The sequence below is a fragment of the Prinia subflava genome, chromosome 19, assembly GCF_021018805.1.
Source record: "Prinia subflava isolate CZ2003 ecotype Zambia chromosome 19, Cam_Psub_1.2, whole genome shotgun sequence".
Classification (NCBI taxonomy): domain Eukaryota; kingdom Metazoa; phylum Chordata; class Aves; order Passeriformes; family Cisticolidae; genus Prinia; species Prinia subflava.
The window spans coordinates 486,199-505,997 of NC_086265.1; the positions used below are offsets into that span (position 1 = coordinate 486,199).

A 19,799-nucleotide genomic window follows, 5' to 3' on the forward strand; every position below is an offset into this window, starting at 1 on the left:
AGTATTGTCCATCAGGTCTTGTGTTGATGGGGACTCAGATGGTTTCTCTTTAAGAAAACCTTAATACAAGGCAGTTTGATGTTCAGGAGAGATAGCTGTTGGTGCAGGTTCTGTCATCATTTATGCAGAGCTCAGGTCTGGGGAGGTTTTATTAAACTTGTCGTGACGGGTGGCTCAAGGCTTTCATTTCCTGCTGTGTGCTGTGCTGTGGGGCAGCATCTCCTCCCTGCCTGCAGCCAGAGCTGCACAGTGCACAGGCAGGGAGGGGCTGCAGGGCAGGGCTCTGCCACCCTGCACACAGGGAGGCCACGGGCTCTGGGGGCTGGGGGCTTGGCCTGGGGGTTTGGGCTGGGGGTTTGGGTCCCTGAGTTTGGGTCTGTGGGTTTGTGTCCCAGGTTTTGGGTCCCTGGTTTTGGGTCCCTAAGTTTGTGTCCCTGTTTTTTGGTCCCTGGGTTTGTGTCCCTGGGTTTGTGTCCCTGGGTTTGTGTCCCAGGTTTTGGGTCCCAGGTTTTGGGTCCCTGGGTTTGTATCCCTGGGTTTGTGTCCCTGTTTTTTGGTCCCAGGTTTTGGGTCCCAGGTTCTGGGTCCCTGGGTTTGTGTCCCAGGTTTTGGTCCCAGGTTCTGGGTCCCTGGGTTTGTGTCCCAGGTTTTGGGTCCCAGGTTTTGGGTCCCTGGGTTTGTATCCCTGGGTTTGTGTCCCTGTTTTTCGGTCCCAGGTTTTGGGTCCCAGGTTCTGGGTCCCTGGGTTTGTGTCCCAGGTTTTGGGTCCCAGGTTCTGGGTCCCTAGGTTTGGGTCCCAGGTTTTGGGTCCCAGGTTCTGGGTCCCAGGTTTTGGGGGTGACATTCTGGCCTGGCCCAGCTCCCAGTGGAGGGTCAGGGCAGCCCTGAGCCGTGGGGAGTGAGGTGAAGCAGAGCTGCAGCCGTGCCCCTCCTGGGGCTGCTGGCACAGTAAATCCTCCAGTCTGAGGGGGCTGTTCTCCACTGGGCAGGAAGGTTTGTGCCTTTTCTCTGGTGAGGAATGTGCAGTGTGGTACAATGGTTAGCAAAACCTGGGCTTCAGTAAAGGAGACACTGAAAACTTAAATGGAAATAAAATGAGGATAACCCAAAGTTACTGAATGCTGCTTATTTGGTTTTAAGGTTTAGACTTTTCCCAACCAAAATTTGATAACTGAATTTCTGAGCTACATAAAAGACACTTTTCTGCCCTTATTTATTCCCTCTTTTTGTCTTTGACTCAGTTGGTTGGACCTGAGTTGCTGCTCTCCTCTTTTCAAACAGCCTGTCTTGTGTTCGCCTTGTTTTGTGTGCAGTTCACTTGGGTGATGAGTCCTGTTCCTCCAGTGAAAGACTGAGCTCAGTTGTTGTGTTGCTTTCCCCGAGCTGCTCCGGGAGGGGTCTGCAGCCAGCCCCTGCAGTGCACAGCAGCAAACTCCATTTCAGTCTGAATTTCGGGGTTCCTGAGAGCTCCCCGTGGGTGTTGGGGGGTGGTGAGCGTGCCTGTGTTGGCCCAGCACAGCAGCACTGCTCTGCAGCCTCGCTGAGGTTCAGGCTCCCAAAATAAACTTTTCTTTCTGAGGCTGGGAGTGCGGGCAGAGCTGGCACAGCCCCTGCTCGATGGAGCTGGCTGTGGTGTGAGGATAAGTGTGCTGCTTTATGTGCTGGGAGCACACTGTGTGTGCCATGACTAATTAATTCCTTCTTCCTCCTTTTCCCTGCTTTTCCCTGTTTTTCCTTTTCCACAAACACAAGGCTCAGGTTGAAGCTAAGAAGGAACATGAAGGAGCAGTGCAGTTGCTAGAGGTAAGATGCTCTGGGTTCCCCGGGCTTATTCAGGTCCCTGCTGAGCAGGGTTATTGACACTTGTGAACATTTCAAGGAATATGGGGGCAAATAGGGGCTTTTGTTTCCTCTTCTGGTACAATTGCATCCTTTAAGATTTATAAATCAGCTAGGAGTGCATTAAGCTGAGCTGTTGGGAGTGATGTATGTTTCTCTTTTGGTACCATTTTTTGTACAGTGCTATTAAAGGGAGTGATTAATGATGAGAACTGTGATTTATTAGGCTGGAAATACAGCAGCAAATACAATCAGTTACCTAGGGTTCCTAATTAAATACTGTCTAACAAACATAAAGCAATGTGTTAAAGAACCAGAAACTGTAAGCTAATGAAAGAATTGAGATACTTCAAAAAGCCTTCAAAGCGTGTGCTGGAAAGAGAACACTCCCTTTTTCTGCCTGGGGAAAAGGCATTAAATGGTTTTAGGTGTTAATGTGCATATCCTAAAGAACATGCGAAAATATGGGTTGATAATAGCAGGTGCATTGTCAATATTTCATTTAGAAATTTGCTTTTATCTAAAGGTAATTTCCAGCCCTTTTACCTTCCCACAGTATTTCTGTATGTATTTGCTGGCCATGTCTTGGTGAAAGGGTTGTTTTTTTTGGTGCATTGATCAACTCCAAAAAAAAAGATAGGCAGGTGTTTATTATTATCTATAAAAGTTAATATTCCCACAGAATGTGTTTCACACAGGCTTTCATTATCATCATATATATTGTTTGTTTTAGCTTCCAGACTATCAGCTGAAATTCTTATTTAGTGCCTGGTGGAAAGTATGTGATACAGGGAAACAGAAACAAAACAGAAAAGAGATTATTTACCCTCCTCAAGCTGAGCACAATTCTTATTTCGCTGATTTGTCTGAAACCTCTGATTTGCATAACCCCAACAAGATTCCCAAAGCTTTTGCTGTTGATTGCCACAAGCACATTATTTTCTAGTGTTTTACTGGATGTGCCTTTTGCAGTGCAGATCAGCAGCAGTGTTGATTTTTGTGGTTTGTGTTAATGCATGTTTTTACACGTGTAGCTGTTCTAAGAGACTTTGCTTTGAAATGTGAAACAAGTATTCAAAACTGTTTTTATTTCTTTGTTTATTTTGCATCTCTTTGTTTACTGTGTCTTGTTTGGGATTTATTGCTTTGCCCTTCATCCAGAACACCTTGGACAGCATGCAGGTATTTTAGGGCATAAATTCTCTTTCCCTGTCCTGAGTCCTGCCCTTCTCCCTTGCCCATGAGGGCGAGAGCCCTGCCTCCCCTGCATGGGATGTGTGCTGGAACCTTTGTTACTCGAGCATGCTTTGCATTTACTGCCCTAACACCAAACCATCAAATCCAGGACACTCCTTGTGCAAGGAATTCATCTCGGCATGGTTTGATGAGAGCTCGGATCCTGGTTCTCAGTCAGCTCCCACCAGCATGCCCAGTAGGAATGGTTTGGTGCTTTCCTCGAGAGTGTAACTTTCCGAGTGTGTGGATTTTGTCTGAATTCAGATTGTTCCTGTGCTGGTGCAGAGCCTGTTTGGTGTGGTATTTTCACCTGGGCTGATATGAGGCACTGTGAGAGCCCTTGCTGCCCTGTGAACAGCTCAGCCGTGAGGTGGCATCTGCACAGCACAGCACAGCACAGCACAGCACAGCACAGCACAGCACAGCTCAGCACAGCTCAGCACAGCTCAGCACAGCACAGCACAGCTCAGCACAGCACAGCACAGCTCAGCACAGCACAGCACAGCACAGCACAGCACAGCTCAGCACAGCACAGCACAGCACAGCACAGCACAGCACAGCACAGCACAGCTCAGCACAGCTCGGCACGACACGGCACAGCACAGCTCAGCACAGCACAGCTCAGCACAGCACAGCACAGCACAGCACAGCACAGCACAGCTCGGCACGGCACGGCACGGCACAGCACAGCACAGCACAGCTCAGCACAGCACAGCTCAGCACAGCACAGCTCAGCACAGCTCAGCACAGCTCAGCACAGCACAGCTCAGCACAGCACAACACAGCACAGCACAGCTCAGTACAGCCCAGCACAGCTCAGCACAGCACAGCACAGCTCAGCACAGCACAGCCCAGCACAGCTCAGCACAGCTCAGCACAGCACAGCTCAGCACAGCACAGCTCGGCACAGCACGGCACAGCACAGCTCAGCACAGCTCAGCACAGCACAGCACAGCTCAGCCCAGCACAGCACAGCTCAGCACAGCTCAGCCCAGCACAGCTCAGCCCAGCACAGCACAGCTCAGCACAGCACAGCTCAGCACAGCTCAGCACAGCACAGCACAGCTCAGCACAGCTCAGCCCAGCACAGCTCAGCTCAGCACAGCACAGCACAGCACAGCACAGCACAGCTCAGCACAGCTCAGCACAGCACAGCCCAGCACAGCACAGCACAGCACAGTGCGCTGGCTCCTGCTCTGAATTCAGACCTGCCCACCTGGAAAGCTCCTCCTCACCCTCCCTGTCCTGTGTGCACAGTGTCTGTCTGCAGCCTGCCTCACTCCCCATTTCTGCAGCGTTTGAATTTCAGCAGCAGCGCCCGGTGCTGGCGAGGAGCTTGGCAGCCCCAGTGCCAGACATCCAACCTGCTCCAGGCAGGAATGGCTCACCCAGCCCTGGTCTGAGCAGGAATGGCTCACCCAGCCCTGGTCTGAGCAGGAATGGCTCACCCAGCCCTGGTCTGAGCAGGAATGGCTCACCCAGCCCTGGTCTGAGCAGGAATGGCTCACCCAGCCCTGGTCTGAGCAGGAATGGCTCCCCCAGCCCTGCTGCAGGCAGGAATGGCTCCCCCAGCCCTGCTGCAGGCAGGAATGGCTCCCCCAGCCCTGCTGCAGGCAGGAATGGCTCACCCAGCCCTGGTCTGAGCAGGAATGGCTCCCCCAGCCCTGCTGCAGGCAGGAATGGCTCCCCCAGCCCTGCTGCAGGCAGGAATGGCTCCCCCAGCCCTGCTGCAGGCAGGAATGGCTCCCCCAGCCCTGCTGCAGGCAGGAATGGCTCACCCAGCCCTGCTCCAGCAGGAATGGCTCACCCAGCCCTGCTGCAGGCAGGAATGGCTCACCCTGCCCTGGTCGAGGCAGGAATGGCTCACCCAGCCCTGCTGCAGCAGCTCCAGGAGCTCTGGACACCTCTGTGCCACCCTGCTCAGCACAGGGTCATGGCCAGGGACAGGGCACAGGTGACCATCCTTGTTTCTGAGCTGTGAGCACAGGTAACAATCCTCATTTCTGGGTGAGCACAGGTACCCATCCTCATTTCTGGGTGTGAGCACAGGGTACCCATCCTCATTTCTGGGTGAGCACAGGTACCCATCCTCATTTCTGGGTGTGAGCACAGGGTACCCATCCTCATTTCTGGGTGAGCACAGGTGCCCATCCTCATTTCTGGGTGAGCACAGGTGCCCATCCTCATTTCTGGGTGAGCACAGGTACCATCCTCATTTCTGGGTGAGCACAGGGTGCCCATCCTCATTTCTGGGTGAGCACAGGGTGCCCATCCTCATTTCTGGGTGTGAGCACAGGTGACCATCCTCATTTCTGGGTGAGCACGCCGTGCCCTGCAGGCTCAGGGAAGCTGTCCCTGCCCTGCACTCAGGTGGGCCTGGCTGCTGACAGCAAGGCCAGCAGTGCCTGGAGTCAGAACAGGGATGAGCACGGGGCTGCCTGCTGGTGCCTCAGCCAGGGCTCTCATGGCAAATTCTCTTTATGAAGTGCCAGCTTCGTGCTCACTTCTAACTCACAACGCTACTAAAAATAGAGCAGTAAAGGCATTTTTCTCCCAGGCTTCCTACTGTCATGAGAGAACTTGAAATCTCTGCATGCTCAGAGGAAAAGGCAAAGAAGGCAATTACTGCAACACAAATAATTTCAAAGTCAATATATTAACATTAGCACTTTTTCAAAAATACTTTTAAGGCAGCCTTAGCTTCTTGTTGAGGTCTGGATTGTGGTGCTTTTATTTTTTATTTGTGCTAGAGTTTCCATAACTGCTTGTGGAAAGGTCAGTCATATTCTCAGAGTTGAATGGCTCATCCTTAAGCTTTCCATTGGAAAGTGGGGACCAGAAAACCCACGCCAGTTTTCTTCTTTGTTTGCTTAATGTCCTTTTGAAACTGCATAGATGCCATTTTCATGCAGCAAATCAACAAGTAGCAAAGCATGACATTTCATTTGCTCAAAACCACAGCAAAAAAGTGAAAAACAAAAACCCCAAGCATTTCATGTCTGTGTAAAACTCCCACAATGTCTGATTCTTCCTGTTCCTTGTTTCATAATCAATCAGATGGATGTCCTGAGACTTCTTTCGCAGAAATAAATTAATTTGTGTGTTATGAATGAAAAGAAATTATATCTTTGGAATTCACTCCAACTTAAAAGAAGTATTTATTACAAGAAAAGGAATAAACAGTACCACCTTGTAGAGCAGACCATTTGGATTTTGGGTCCTGTCAGTATTTTCCTTTAGTGAGGCTCTTTTTACAGGTGGTATGTGATACATGTTGTTTTCTTGATATATAAAATGTGCAGTTTTTCTTACATGAACTGAGAATGTTTTTTCTTTAAAAAACCAAAGCTCTTGGTTCAGTTGAATGAATTTAATTGCTGTGCAGACTTCCTTGCTTAGTACAGTTGCTTATGTAAGCACAGGAGGGGTTTTTGATGAGGGAAGGTGATGTTTGCTCACCATAGAGCACCAGACTGGTGTACATTGATATCTCCTTCATTTAGCTGCTGCAGTGGATGTGCAGATTTGGGTAAAGGGGGGTTCATGCTGCAGTGTCTTCTCAATAGCAGAGGGTGGGCAGACCTCAGAGGTACACCTGATCTTTAGAGAAAGCTGGAAAAGCACGCAGGACTGACATTGAGGTGTGCAAAGAAGTCACAAAACTGCAGGATTCCTCTGCAGGCATTCTTGGCAGTGATTTTTTAGCACTGCCAGACTATAAGATGAGGGATTTCCCCTTTGGAAACGGTGATGAAAGGAGAAATCACCTCGGTGTTGGCAGGGCTGCCCGTAGGTTGTGTTCTGGTGTGGGTGGGAGCTCGGAGGGGCTGTGGGGCTGTTTACCCCAAATCCTGGGGCTCAGGGGGGCTGTGGGGCTGTTTACCCCAAATCCTGGGGCTCAGGGGGGCTGTGGGGCTGTTTACCCCAAATCCTGGGGCTCAGGGGGGCTGTGGGGCTGTTTACCCCAAATCCTGGGGCTCTCCCGGCTCAGCCCGTGTCAGGGGCTGTGTCAGGGGCTGTGTCCTGGCTCAGCCCGTGTCAGGGGCTGTGTCAGGGGCTGTGTCAGGGGCTGTGTCCTGGCTCAGCCCGTGTCAGGGGCTGTGTCCTGCCGTCTGTCCCGCAGGCCAAGGTGCGGGAGCTGGAGGAGAAATGCCGGACGCAGAGCGAGCAGTTTAACCTGCTGTCCCGGGAGCTGGAGCGGTTCCGGCAGCAGGCGGGCAAGATCGACCTCCTGAGCAGCCACCCCCTGGCGCCGCCGGGCAAGGCCCTGGGCCAGCTCATGAACGGGATCGCCACCTCCATCGGCAAAGGTGAGGACAGGTCATGGAGGTGATTGTCACCTCCATCGGCAAAGGTGAGGACAGGTCATGAACGGGATTGTCACCTCCATCGGCAAAGGTGAGGACAGATCATGAACGGGATTGCCACCTCCATCGGCAAAGGTGAGGGCAGGTCATGAACGGGATTGTCACCTCCATCGGCAAAGGTGAGGACAGGTCATGAACGGGATCGCCACCTCCATCGGCAAAGGTGAGGGCAGGTCATGGACAGGATCCACCTCCATCGGCAAAGGTGAGGGCGGGTCATGAATGGGATTGTCACCTCCATCGGCAAAGGTGAGGACAGGTCATGAACGGGATTGTCACCTCCATTGGCAAAGGTGAGGACAGGTCATGAACGGGATTGTCACCTCCACTGGCAAAGGTAGGGACAGCTCATGAACGGGATTGTCACCTCCATCGGCAAAGGTGAGGACAGGTCATGGACGGGATTGTCACCTCCATTGGCAAAGGTAGGGACAGGTCATGAACGGGATTGTCACCTCCATCGGCAAAGGTGAGGGCGGGTCATGAACGGGATTGTCACCTCCATCGGCAAAGGTGAGGACAGGTCATGAACGGGATTGTCACCTCCATCGGCAAAGGTGAGGGCGGGTCATGAACGGGATTGTCACCTCCACTGGCAAAGGTAGGGACAGGTCATGAACGGGATTGTCACCTCCATCGGCAAAGGTGAGGACAGGTCATGGAGGTGATTGTCACCTCCACTGGCAAAGGTAGGGGCAGGTCATGAACGGGATTGTCACCTCCATCGGCAAAGGTGAGGGCAGGTCATGGACAGGATCTACCTCCATCGGCAAAGGTGAGGGCGGGTCATGGATGGGATTGTCACCTCCATCGGCAAAGGTGAGGGCAGGTCATGGAGGTGATTGTCACCTCCATCGGCAAAGGTGGGGACAGGTCATGAACGGGATTGTCACCTCCATCGGCAAAGGTAAGGACAGGTCAGCGCCCGGCCGGGCTGCTGCGGGTCTGCCCTCAGTGGGTATTGGAGGGCACTAAATGGAGAATTCCAAAGGCATTTCCTGAGAGACATAAGATTTTAGTACAGATTTCCTTAACACCAACAGCAGTAGCTCCTCACGTCTCTGAGGGCAGGATTTTCAAAGCAACAATTAATTTAAAAGGAAAGGTAATTAGCTATTGAACTGTCCTTTAGGCAGAAGCGGAGGTCCAGCCTGTATCACTGCGATTGATTTAATGAGAAATGAAAATCAGCTAAACATCTTTTAGGTGCTCAAGCTCTCCAAGCTACTTTATACTCATGCTGATGGAAAAACCTTTTTAAAAACTTGGAAACTTGCCAAACTGAAATCTCCAGAATAAAACCACAGCAAACACAGCCAGGTCTGTGCCCAAGGCATTTAGGGGCCTTCCTCTCTAAACCTTTTCTCAAAACCTATTGATTTTTATGGGACTTGGAATTCAGGGCCTGCAGCACTTGTGTCCAAAGATGAGAACTGCCTGGACAGCATTCATCCCCAGTGTGAGTGCCCTGACAGCAGTAAAGCCATGTCTGAGCAGTGGGCAGGGTTTCTAATTATTGAAATCAGCCCTTTCTCAGAGTGATGCTGCAGTACAGCAGGCCCTTCAAACCACAAGTGTAATTATTTTTATTATGTGTGAGGAAGAAAGAATACGAGAGGGAACACAGGGACAGCTTTCAAAGCAAAGCAAACGATGGAAATGAGATCAGTTTGTGACCAGCTGCTTTGCCTTAATTGGTGATGTCTGAATGTATCAGGAAATGAGGAAAACGTAGCCAGGATGGATTAGAGCATAAAAAGTTCACTTTAAACGTACAATAATGTCACAATCAGATAAGGAAGCCTTGAGATTTATTATTCATCAGTTAAGAGGCTCATTTAAATGGTGTCTCTAGATAATTTAGGTAGTCCATATGGAATCAGCAATTGCAATAACTAAAATGGAGAGTCTAATTGTAGTGCAAGTGTGGACAGATTTAATTCTCCTGAAATGTTTAAATTAGATCAGGTGCTCTTCCTTTTTCCTTGATAGGGTGTTCTTCAGACGTCCTTAACAAATATTTGCCAGTCCTAGGAAAATAAAGGCCATTTTAAGCATACATGGATTTAAAAAGACTTCATGGACAAAACCTCAGTGGCTTTTTAAGGTTCTTCTCTAGTATTTAAAGGAAAAAAGACATTTCTACATGCTGCTGTGTGTTCTTATGAGCTGACCTCTTGTATATTTTATTTTTAACTCTGTTTTTTTCCAGAGGGAAAATACAGAAGGAAAGGTGTTTTACCGGGGCTTTTTGTTTGTTTTCTTTTCTGTAGGATCCCAATTAGCAAGCTTTAAAACAGTCTGCAGCTCTGATTCCTTCTCGTTCTTGCTGTTCAAGCCCAGGGCCCTCAGTGTAATTGCCTGGGATGAATGAGAGAACCAGGTTTAATCGGTTTCTTTTGTTGGAGGCAAACAGGGCAGTTTGGAGTGCAGCCTGTTTTGTGTGTGCTCCTGTGCCCACAGCCTGCAGGGAGGATCAGGAGATCACAGCAGGATTGTGCCTCCTGCTCTCTGACTCTCAGCTTTGCTTTGGGTGCTTTGTTTTGCTTTACTTGATGGTGCTTGTGTTTACTTTTCAATCCAGCTGTGCCTCTGCATACGTAGAGCCACATGAATTTTCACAGAATATTTGTCTCATAACCTTTTCAGAAGGCTCCTCTGCAGAATGCCCAGGAGCTCACTGCTGAAGTTGTTTGATAGAGCATATTTCTGACACAGAATTCTGTTCTTCCCAGTCTGTGCTCTTGCTGTTGGATATTGAGTGCCTCTGCTGGGCAGGGAGGTGTCTGTGCTGTTATTATTGTCAGCACTAATTACTGAACTTTTCTCAATGAGTAGAGCAGGTTCTCCAAAGCACAAGTGTAATTATTTGGGGCCAGAGATGTGCCCAGGCCCTTCCTGCAGTCACAGCCACCACACACCTTTCTCTCCTGTGTGTTCAGGACTCAGGGTAAATTTTATGTACCTTATTTTCCACCTGAAAAAAAACAACAGATGAATGTGTGATTCCTGATAATGTGTGGTCCTGTGCTGGTTATTATCCTGTATGGAGGGAAAGCAAGGGCTGCATTGCCCTAGAACCTTCCTCCACATTTTGTACCCAGTGGCAGTAATTTTAAAACAAAGCCTGGAGAATGCAGGAGGTCTGAGACCAACCAGAGCTTCCTTTGAATGAATAATCACAGTTGGCCCAATTATTTATGGCTTGGCACTGACAGGCTGAGATGGCAAACACATTAACAGCAAACAGAAGGAGCTAAATTGGCTAAAGGTTCCTGAGCAGGGAGGACTTTCCTGTTATAGATGTGAGAAAGGCTCCAAGAATAAAAAATGTGCCCTTTTCCAGCCTGGGGATTGCTCTAAGTGGGGCTGGGTGTAATTAATCTTTTGTCTGGTGAGTTGTGTATTTCCCTGCTGTCAATGTGCTTGAACTGGCCTGCTGTAAATTACAGTGATGCGGAGAAAATTAATCATGTTGGACTAATGAGCACACCAGAAAAACCCTCTGATGGTATTCTTGGAGCTCCTTCTCCTCTGCACTGTGAACAAAGAGGTTCTTCTGATAATTCTGGTGACGTGGATTGGGAATCTTGCAATTCAGCAGCCAAACATTTCTGTCCAGCCTTCCGGCAGAGGGGAGAGGAAGTGCTGAACCCACACCTTTTCAGGGGCTGAAAAATTCGAGGCCAGGCTCATTATGTTGATGAGAGGCAGAATGCACTCTGCACATCTGGAGGTGTCAGCAGCTCACTGTGCCTGCCAGAGCTGCTGCTGGTGCTGCAGTAAAATCCAGCTCAGTTTACAATTCCTGCTTCCACCTGCTTTGGGGCTAAACTGACAGTAAAAGGTAAAATATACAAGTGGGGTTTACTCAGCTTCATTAGTCTCTCCTGCAGCCTCGATGTTGTTGGTTTTTTCTTGCCTCACCTCTGGTCTTCACCTGAGTCAGGGCAGATAACAGAGTTCAGCCTCTTGTGAGGATATTCAGTGTGCAGCGTGACCTGTCTTTTCCTTCTTCTGAACTGTTTTTGGAAAGCACAGTAAAAAGATTCCAGGAGGACGTTTGGAGATGTTTCCTTTTGCACAGTCTTAGTTTCCATGTTTCAGAAACTGGAGAGCTGGCCCTGGGATCAAATTTCTGTGGTTTAGTGCTGGTGTCAGGGAGGGACTCCAGGAAATGTGGAGCAGGTGCCGCTGGCGCTTCCTGCCTGCCAAAAGTCAAACAACTTCATTGCAAAAGGAATACCTGCCAGCTGGATCATGACATTTCAGGCTCTTCTTTAGAAGAGAAGTGCATGACTTGATTCTGATTTCCAGTATGTGCCAGAGCCCCCAGAAGAGGTAAAGGTTCCAGCAGCAGCTCTGGGTGCTGGGTGTGTTACACAGCAGGGCACATCCCTTCCCCAGGCGTGCCAAGGGCTCACAGCAAGGGTGGGCTTCTTGTCACTGGGGAAACTTCACCTTTGAATTCTTCCAATTAAAATGCCTCCACTTTCTGCCTTGTTTTGTTACGTGTTGTTGATTTGAGCAATTTACCAAAAGTCTGGGAACTGGCAGGCTGAGCCAGCTCTGTGCTCTGCAGTCTACCCACCACCATCTTCTTCTTGAGTGATTGTTAACAGGAGAGGAAAATGCCCTTCTGCTGTGTGCTGGCAGTGTTGGTGCCTGAGAAGCACTCCTGACTCTGCTGTGTTCTGTCTGCTGCCAGGTCATGAAAGCCCTTCTGGAAGTCGCTGTGTGATTTCAGAGTTTATCCGGCCCCTCCAGATATCTGGAGACAAACCAGAACAACTGTCAGTCAAACCTACATTCCTGTCCAAGTCACGATCTGGTACCCCAAGATGCAGATTTGATTCAGACGTGAGTATTTTTGCATTTTTTACTCAAAAAGCAATTTAGGGCTGAGGCTTCTCTGCTCCAACAGGCTGATGCAGGTCAATCCACCTGCTTTTCAGAGGTAAAGACATGAATGTTCTCGTTTTCTGAGGCAGCTTGGGAACAGGATCAGTGGGAATTTAAGTGATATTTTCAAAGCAGCTGCAGCTGATGTCCCATCACACAGGATAAGCATGAGGTGCGTGAAGAAGTGGAGCTTCTCTGGAGATCTCAGTGGTGCCCACGGAGCGTTCCAGGGCTGCTGGCGAGGGCAGAGCAGCATTTCTGCAGTGCCTGCTGTGGGCAGGGCTGTGCCAGGCAGGTTCAGCAGTTCTGGCCCCAAAGGCGGGGTCTGGTCCAGCCTGGGAACAGGAATTCCCTTCCCTTCCAAGGCCAGGGATGTGTGAGAGGAGTGTGGTCCATTCTGCAGGACTTGTTCTCTGCCTGCCTCCTGTGGAGCCTGCAGCAGGGCAGGCACCCCCTGCTCACTGCTCACAGCTTCTCCTCGAGGGCTCCGAGCCTGGAAAAAGGAAATTGCAGATGTTGTCACTAAAGTCATTCAGCTCTACATTTTGTGCTCAGTCACCCCTCTGAGGGGTTCTGTTCTTCCTGTCTAAGGAAGCTTTTCTGCCTTTCAGTGGAATCCCAGTGGAAATCCAATGGGAAGCTCAGAAGAGCTTTTCAAAGGTGCCATAGCAAGTTGATTTTTAATATTTAGGACAAATAAAAACTGCACAGAATAAATTTTGGAAACTCTGTAGAAGGGTATTATTTTGTATTAAATACCCTGGTTTATATGGGCAGATAGGCATGAGGAAATGATCTTCAGATTTTACCCCTCATTTCAGGAAATCCCTTTTTATTTACAGGAGTAAATAGTTGTAACTGTGTGCATATTTGCTATCCGTGTTACATTCATTGATACTGAAAATACGAAAGTTGATGGAATCAAAATGTTTCTAAATGGATCACAAGCCCAAGGATATTCAACAAAATATTGGATTCTTGTATATTGGGAATTCCATGGGTGTATCTGAGGATTATCCACAGGAAATATTTGTGTATATTTGTGTAGCAGCATTACTGAAAAGAGGAAACATTCACTGCTTTTTGAAGAGGCCACAGAAAAAGCAGCTTAGCAAGGAGACTTAGGGAAGCAGAACTAACAGCAAGGAACAGAAGAAGCACACGTCAAATTTAATTCCCCTTTTCTATTATTTTTGAGTTATCTCTCACTGAGAATGTCAAGCCCTCATTTGCAGAACTGTACGTTTTGTGCCTTCTAGAGTGTAATTATGTGATACACTCCTACATTATGCAAGCTCACAGAAATTAAGCTCCATTCCCTTTTAGAGATACCCAGACCCCAGGGAGGGTGTATGAATAAAATCTGAAAAATAGAACCTAATGCTGGGAAGTCTGAAATAAATAAATAAATACATAAATCAGTGATACTCTGTGAAAAATACACTTGGAACTGCCCTGGTTGTTCCTATTAAAAAGCCTTCCAGAACAACCATTCCTGGCTGTGTGCTCGAGGAGTGCCCATGTAAAGGAGTCGGGGATATCCTGGCAGGTTTTCCTGGACCCCCAGGGCTGCACAGGGGAATCCCTGGGAGCTGGCTGGGAGCTCCTGGTGCTGGAGCTGAGTGCTGGCAGAGCAGTGTGTGCTGGGCTAAACCACCCTCAGGAGTTAATTCAGAATAAAAGGGACTTCCCTCACCATTTTCCTGGTGTGCTTTTGGCAGGGACCAGTTCAGACCTGGAAGCTGCAGTTCAGTATTTCCTCTGTCTAGATTGTAAAATTTTGCTAGTTTTTGGACAATTTATTTTATTTGATCCCAGTGTTAACCCAGTATTTCTACCTGAATTAAAGTTCTCTCAAGCTCAGGCAAACAGCTGGTCATTTTTTCTGAAATGGCTCACAGCAAACAGTACAATAAATGGAGGGAAGTTCACCCCTCACTTTAAAACCTCTACTAGCTAAAAGCACAGCTGAAATTACTGTTTTACCACTGAGAGACCTCGTGCAAAGCTAAAACAGGCAGAGTCTGTGTTGATTCAACACCACAATTAAATCTCTGGGTTTTGTAGACCAAATTCTGTGTGATACTCGTGGTTTCCAGGTGTTTGGAGGTTGACACTTGCACCGGTTCTAAACTCAGCATTTGTTTTAAGTACTCAGCCACTGCAATCTGCCCTTCTGAGCAAAATTACCCAGTTGTGTTCCATGTTAGAATTTAATTTTTTTTTCCTTGATATTATGTGTTCATGGATTTATATGACCTGTCAGGAAAACTGGGTTCATTCTTCTTTTTTTGTGATCACATTATCTTTTTTCTCTCCTGCCTCTACAGATGGATAATGATCAGAATTCCAATACCTCAAAGCAGAGATATTCTGGGAAAGTCCACCTTTGCATTGCCCGTTACAGGTAAAGCACACACCCCATTACAGATACAATTCACAGCTCTAATATTCAACATCCACTTCATCCATGCACAGAATTATTACGTGGAATTAATGTGAGAGCAGAGCCTGTCCTGTTTGCACTGCTGCAGAGCAGTGCCCTGTCCCTGTCCTGAGGTGTCGGGGGGCTGAGCACGGCCTGGCTCTCCCACCCCCTGCATTCCTGCCCTTCAGTGTCTAAATCAGATTAAATGGGTGCCTCAGTCTGCTCTTATTAATTACCTTTCCAAGCAAGAAAAGATTGGAAGTCCATCACTGCTTTGCACATTAAAATTTCAGGCATGAAGCACTGTCATGATACAAATTTCAGTGACTATCAGTTTCTTTCAGGATGGATATAGATTTAGGTGCTTAGTAAGTACTTGTTGTCTCTCAGAGCTTCTCTTAGATGTAGCTCACTCTTTTTGTCCTCTTTTACCTTGCCTTTGTAGAATTTTAATGAACTTGTGTAAAAGGAGCATAAATTGAATACAGCGACTGGAAAAGACCCCCCAACCGAGTTTGCTCTAAAAAATAAAGGGAATTTTGGCTGGTGTTGTTAAGTGAGGAGTGTCTGAGTAAATCCTGCAGGAACAGATGTGGATTTAGGGGTAGGGGGGATGTCACAGGCCCAGACTGACCCAGGCCCGCTCAGAATGTGTCTCAGAAGGGAGCAAATGCCCGGGGCATTGCCCCCGTTCTGTGCAGCCCCTCTGCTGAGCAGCCTCTGCCTGTCCCCGCAGCTACAACCCCTTCGATGGACCAAATGAGAACCCGGAGGCGGAGCTCCCTCTCACGGCAGGAAAGTACCTGTATGTCTACGGGGACATGGACGAGGATGGCTTCTACGAAGGTATTTCTTATTTAATCCATGAGCTCGTGCTAATTCATGCAGATTGAAAGCAGTTTGTCTGTCAAACACGCTCCAAATTCTTTCCTTCGTCTGCTCCTAAATCGGTTGCTAAAATTAGCCTTATCGTCGTGGTGTTAATTAAAAGAGTTTCTGCATCAGCAAAGCCGCTCCTTGCAGGCAGAGCTAATTATAAGATATTTTATAGTGTCAGCTTTTCCTACTGGCAAGATTTAAGTTGACAAAAAGGCTTGCTGGCAGTTCTGGTATTTCCCTTAACAAGCCTTTACTGTTTGTGCATCCTCACTCCTCCCTTGCCCCTCATCCTGCCCACTCCCAGGGCGCTGCCGTGGGAGAGCCGCTCTCCTTCGGGGGCTTTAACGGCACCGCTCTTCCTCCCCAGGAGAACTTCTGGACGGACAAAGGGGACTCGTCCCTTCCAACTTTGTGGATTTTGTTCAGGACAACGAGAGCCGGCTGTCGAGCACGCTGAGCAGCGAGCAGGACCAGAACCTGCTGAACCGCTCGGGGCCGGTGCTGGAGGGAGAGCTGCTGGAGATCAGCCCCCCGAGCCTCGCCGAGCCCGGCGCGCTCAGCAACGGCGCGGGGACGCTGGACGTGAACATCGACGAGATCGGGGAAGACATTGTGCCTTATCCTAGGAAAATCACCCTCATCAAACAGCTCGCCAAAAGTGTCATTGTGGGCTGGGAGCCCCCGGTGGTGCCGCCTGGCTGGGGGACCGTCAGCAGCTACAACGTGCTGGTGGACAAGGAGGTGAGGATGAACGTGGCCCTGGGCAGCAGGACGAAGGCTCTCATAGAAAAGCTCAACACCTCCGCCTGCACCTACCGCATCTCCATCCAGAGCATCACCAGCAAGGGCAACTCCGACGAGCTGCAGTGCACCTTGCTGGTGGGCAAGGACGTCATCGTAGCCCCCTCCAACCTCCGAGTGGACAACATCACCCAGATCTCTGCCGAGCTGTCCTGGCTCCCCACAAACAGTAATTACAGTCACGTCATCTTCCTGAACGAGGAGGAGTTTGACATCGTCAAGGCTGCTAGCTACAAGTACCATTTTTTTAATTTGAAGCCCAATATGGCCTACAAGGTGAAGGTCATGGCAAAGCCCCACCAGATGCCCTGGCAGCTTCCCTTGGAACAACGAGAAAAAAAGGAAGCCTTTGTGGAATTTTCTACGTTGCCAGCAGGTTTGAAATTTTCCTCCCTACCACAAAACTCTTCAGTTGAATTTCTCTGAAAATACAGGATAAAATACTTTAACATTCACAGCATTTAAGGGCATGTAAGTGCATTTTGGTTGTGCAGCTGTAATCAGCTTCATTGTACAATTTGAATTTGTAAAGTCAACAGATTCTTTGTGTTTTGGAAAGTCTGAGGTTTTTTTCCCACCTGGCTTTTACATTAGGAGTGCTGGTAAGTGTTGTCAGTCATCTGCCATGATTCAAGAACATTGGAGTAGTGTTGAAAACTAGAGCAGAAATAACAAAGTGAATTTGAGGGGTAATCTCGTCATTTTGGAGGTGTATGACAGCACCTGGAAAAATCCAAGTGTCTTTCCTTATAGATTCACCAAGATCATCCAACCATGGCCAGGTAGGAGAGCCCTTAAATATTCAGTCCTGCAGGTCCCGGGAGCCTCTGAAGGGACACTCAGGGACAAGTGGGAGGCACTGCCCGGATGCTGGCTTGAGCTGATTTCAACTCTGCTCTTTAGGAGAGGCCTTTTGAGCGAGGGTTTTTCCAGGCCAGCTCTTGCCAGGCTGTATCTCCCTCTAGCTGCTGAGCAGGGCAGAGCTGCTCTCTGCTGAGGAGCTGAAGAGCAGTGAAGCCTCAGCTTTGAGAGCCAGAGACCCCGGGATCTTCCCCACTGCTTCATTTCACTGGGAGCACTTCCACAGAAGCAATCAGCTTTTCAGGGTTGTGCAGAGAAAACAAAACAGCAGCTCTTGAAGTGACCAGGGGCTGATGCCTGATTCCAGAGTCAGTGGAGCAAAGGAAAGGGGTGAATTTGGAGTCGGTGATGGGAGCTGCCATCACAGTGTGCCGTGCAAGTGAACTCATCTTGAGTCATCACAGCAATGCAACTGCTTCAATAAAAATAGAAGTGTTTCTCTCTTGGGCACTCAGATCTAAAAATAGAAATAAATACAGGATCAAGACCAGTGGGGCTGCTGCAGGTTTTGGAGCTAATTTATGTAAAAAAAAACCATGAGGAGCAAAGTGTAGCAGAATTCCAAAACCAACATTTATGTTGATGACTGAGACCATTGAAAATCATCAGGAATAATTTCCCACCTAGTGATGGGAGGAAATAGAAACCGTGCTGAGCCTCGGGCATTGCAGTGTATTAAACCTATCTCTGCCACAGCCTGTGAAGGTCGAGACAGACACCCTGGGGATTGTTTAGTTTGGGGAGAATGGAAGGAAGGTGACTTCTCCTGCAGGAGCAGATTAATGTCATTGTCATTGGCAAGATGCTGGGCTAGATCAGATGCATTCTTCCTTGCAAGCTGAGCAGCGCTGCTGAATTGGGAATGCTGGCTGCAATAAAGTAGGATGACCAGGAAAGCTGAAATTCAATCCTGAACCAAAATCTCTCTTGGCCAAGAATAGCATTAGGTCAATTTGCCTACTCTCAACTTGCAAGGTAAAAATACTTTATATATGTAGGGATGGTGTAAGCAAAAACTTCCTGTTGTGCCTGTCCTGTCCTGACCATGATTTTATTTCCATGTCCACTGGAGGGTGAAATTCCGTGGCAGCAAACCAGTGAAGTGCACTGGGGGTTTGCCAGTGGTGCTGTGTGATATTTGCACGTGTGTCATGCACACAGTGAAAGCATCTGTAGCCTCCTTGGTGGATGAGCAGGAATGGGCTGTGTTTGGCTCGCTGGGAGGAGCAGCCTCACAGCAGCCAAGGTCTGTCCTGTCCTCAGAGGCGGCTGCAGCTGACCCTGCCTCTGACACCCCTCAGCAGCAGACTCTGCTCGGGGTTTGGTGGTTAAAGTGACACAGCAGGCTGCTTGAAAAATTGATGAACTAATAATCTCGGTGATATTTTTACTTTGGCTTTCTGGCCAAAGTAGAGCTATTTATAGTAGGGTAATGCCTTTTAATTAAGGAGGTATTTGGTGTGCTGTCACAGTAACGGGCTGTGAATGCCCTAAGTTGGGATTTGGGGTTCAGTGCAGGGGGAGCCTGTGACAGCAGCTCTCCTTCAGACAGCTGTGGGGGACGTTGGCCTTGCAGCCCCTCGGCTCCGTGCTCTGCCTCAGGAGTGACCAGCCCCTCTCTCCTAGGTCCCCCAGCCCCCCCTCAGGACGTGTCAGTCCGGGCAGGGCCCGCCCCAGGGACCCTCCAGGTGTGCTGGAAGCCACCGGCTCTGTCGGCCACGGGGACGTCACACGGTGCCAGCGTCACAGGCTACGGAGTCTATGCCAAAGGGCAGCGGGTGAGTGTGCCAGCGCCACCTCAGTGTCACCTCCTGTGCCAGTGTCACCTCAGTGTCACCTCCTGTGCCAGCGCCACCTCAGTGTCACCTCCTGTGCCAGTGCCACCTCAGTGTCACTGCCAAAGGGCAGAGGGTGAGTGTGCCAGCGCCACCTCAGTGTCACCTCCCGTGCCAGCGCCACCTCAGTGTCACCTGCCGTGCCAGTGTCACAGGTTACAGTGTCACTGCCCAAGGGCAGAGGGTGGGTGCCCTCCTGCCACAGTCCCTGCCTGCTGGGGGTTTTGGCTGGCACGGGAAGGTGGGACAGCCCTGCAGGGGCCCTCGTCTGCCAGTGGAGCCTGTCCTGGTGTGGGGCACACCTGGCTGCCCTTCTGGGAGCCCTTCTGGGAGAGGGGCTGGAGGATGGAGGGCAGTGGGCGTGGGGGTGTGGAGCTCTTACAGCCCACCCCGTGCTGGCAGCAGAGCCTGGGGCTGTGCCTCGGTGGGCTGGGGGCTCTGAGCAGAGCCTGGGGCTGTGCCTCTGTGGGGCTGGGGGCTCTGAGGGGGCTGGGGGCTGTGCCTCGGTGGGCTGGGAGGGCAGCAGGGCGCTCACAGGTGCCTGTATGTCCCCAGGTAGCAGAGGTGATGTGGGGAGGGCAGTGGGGCACTCACAGGTGTCTGTCTGTCCCCAGGTGGCAGAGGTGATGTGGGGAGGGCAGTGGGGCACTC

At 49.7% G+C, this 19,799-nt stretch overlaps 1 protein-coding gene across 14 annotated transcripts in view; it reads left to right on the plus strand.

The window, feature by feature from the left end:
- RIMBP2 (RIMS binding protein 2) overlaps positions 1–19,799 on the plus strand; it is an 80,844-nt gene that overhangs the window by 43,807 nt on the left and 17,238 nt on the right. For 9 of the 14 annotated variants that reach the window (XR_010082688.1, XM_063415839.1, XM_063415844.1 and 6 more), the window contains 8 exons: positions 1,753–1,803; positions 3,001–3,021; positions 7,199–7,385; positions 12,151–12,302; positions 14,675–14,751; positions 15,509–15,618; positions 16,019–16,828; positions 18,940–19,091. Coding sequence is in view for 13 of the 14 variants with exons in the window: in XM_063415839.1 (XP_063271909.1) it covers positions 1,753–1,803; positions 3,001–3,021; positions 7,199–7,385; positions 12,151–12,302; positions 14,675–14,751; positions 15,509–15,618; positions 16,019–16,828; positions 18,940–19,091 (1,560 nt within the window). In the remaining variant the exon portion in view is untranslated. Of the gene's footprint in view, positions 1–1,752; positions 1,804–3,000; positions 3,022–7,198; positions 7,386–7,570; positions 7,606–12,150; positions 12,303–14,674; positions 14,752–15,508; positions 15,619–16,018; positions 16,829–18,939; positions 19,092–19,799 lie in introns of those variants that run through there. The other 5 variants (XM_063415847.1, XM_063415849.1, XM_063415848.1 and 2 more) reach the window with 2 other exon arrangements.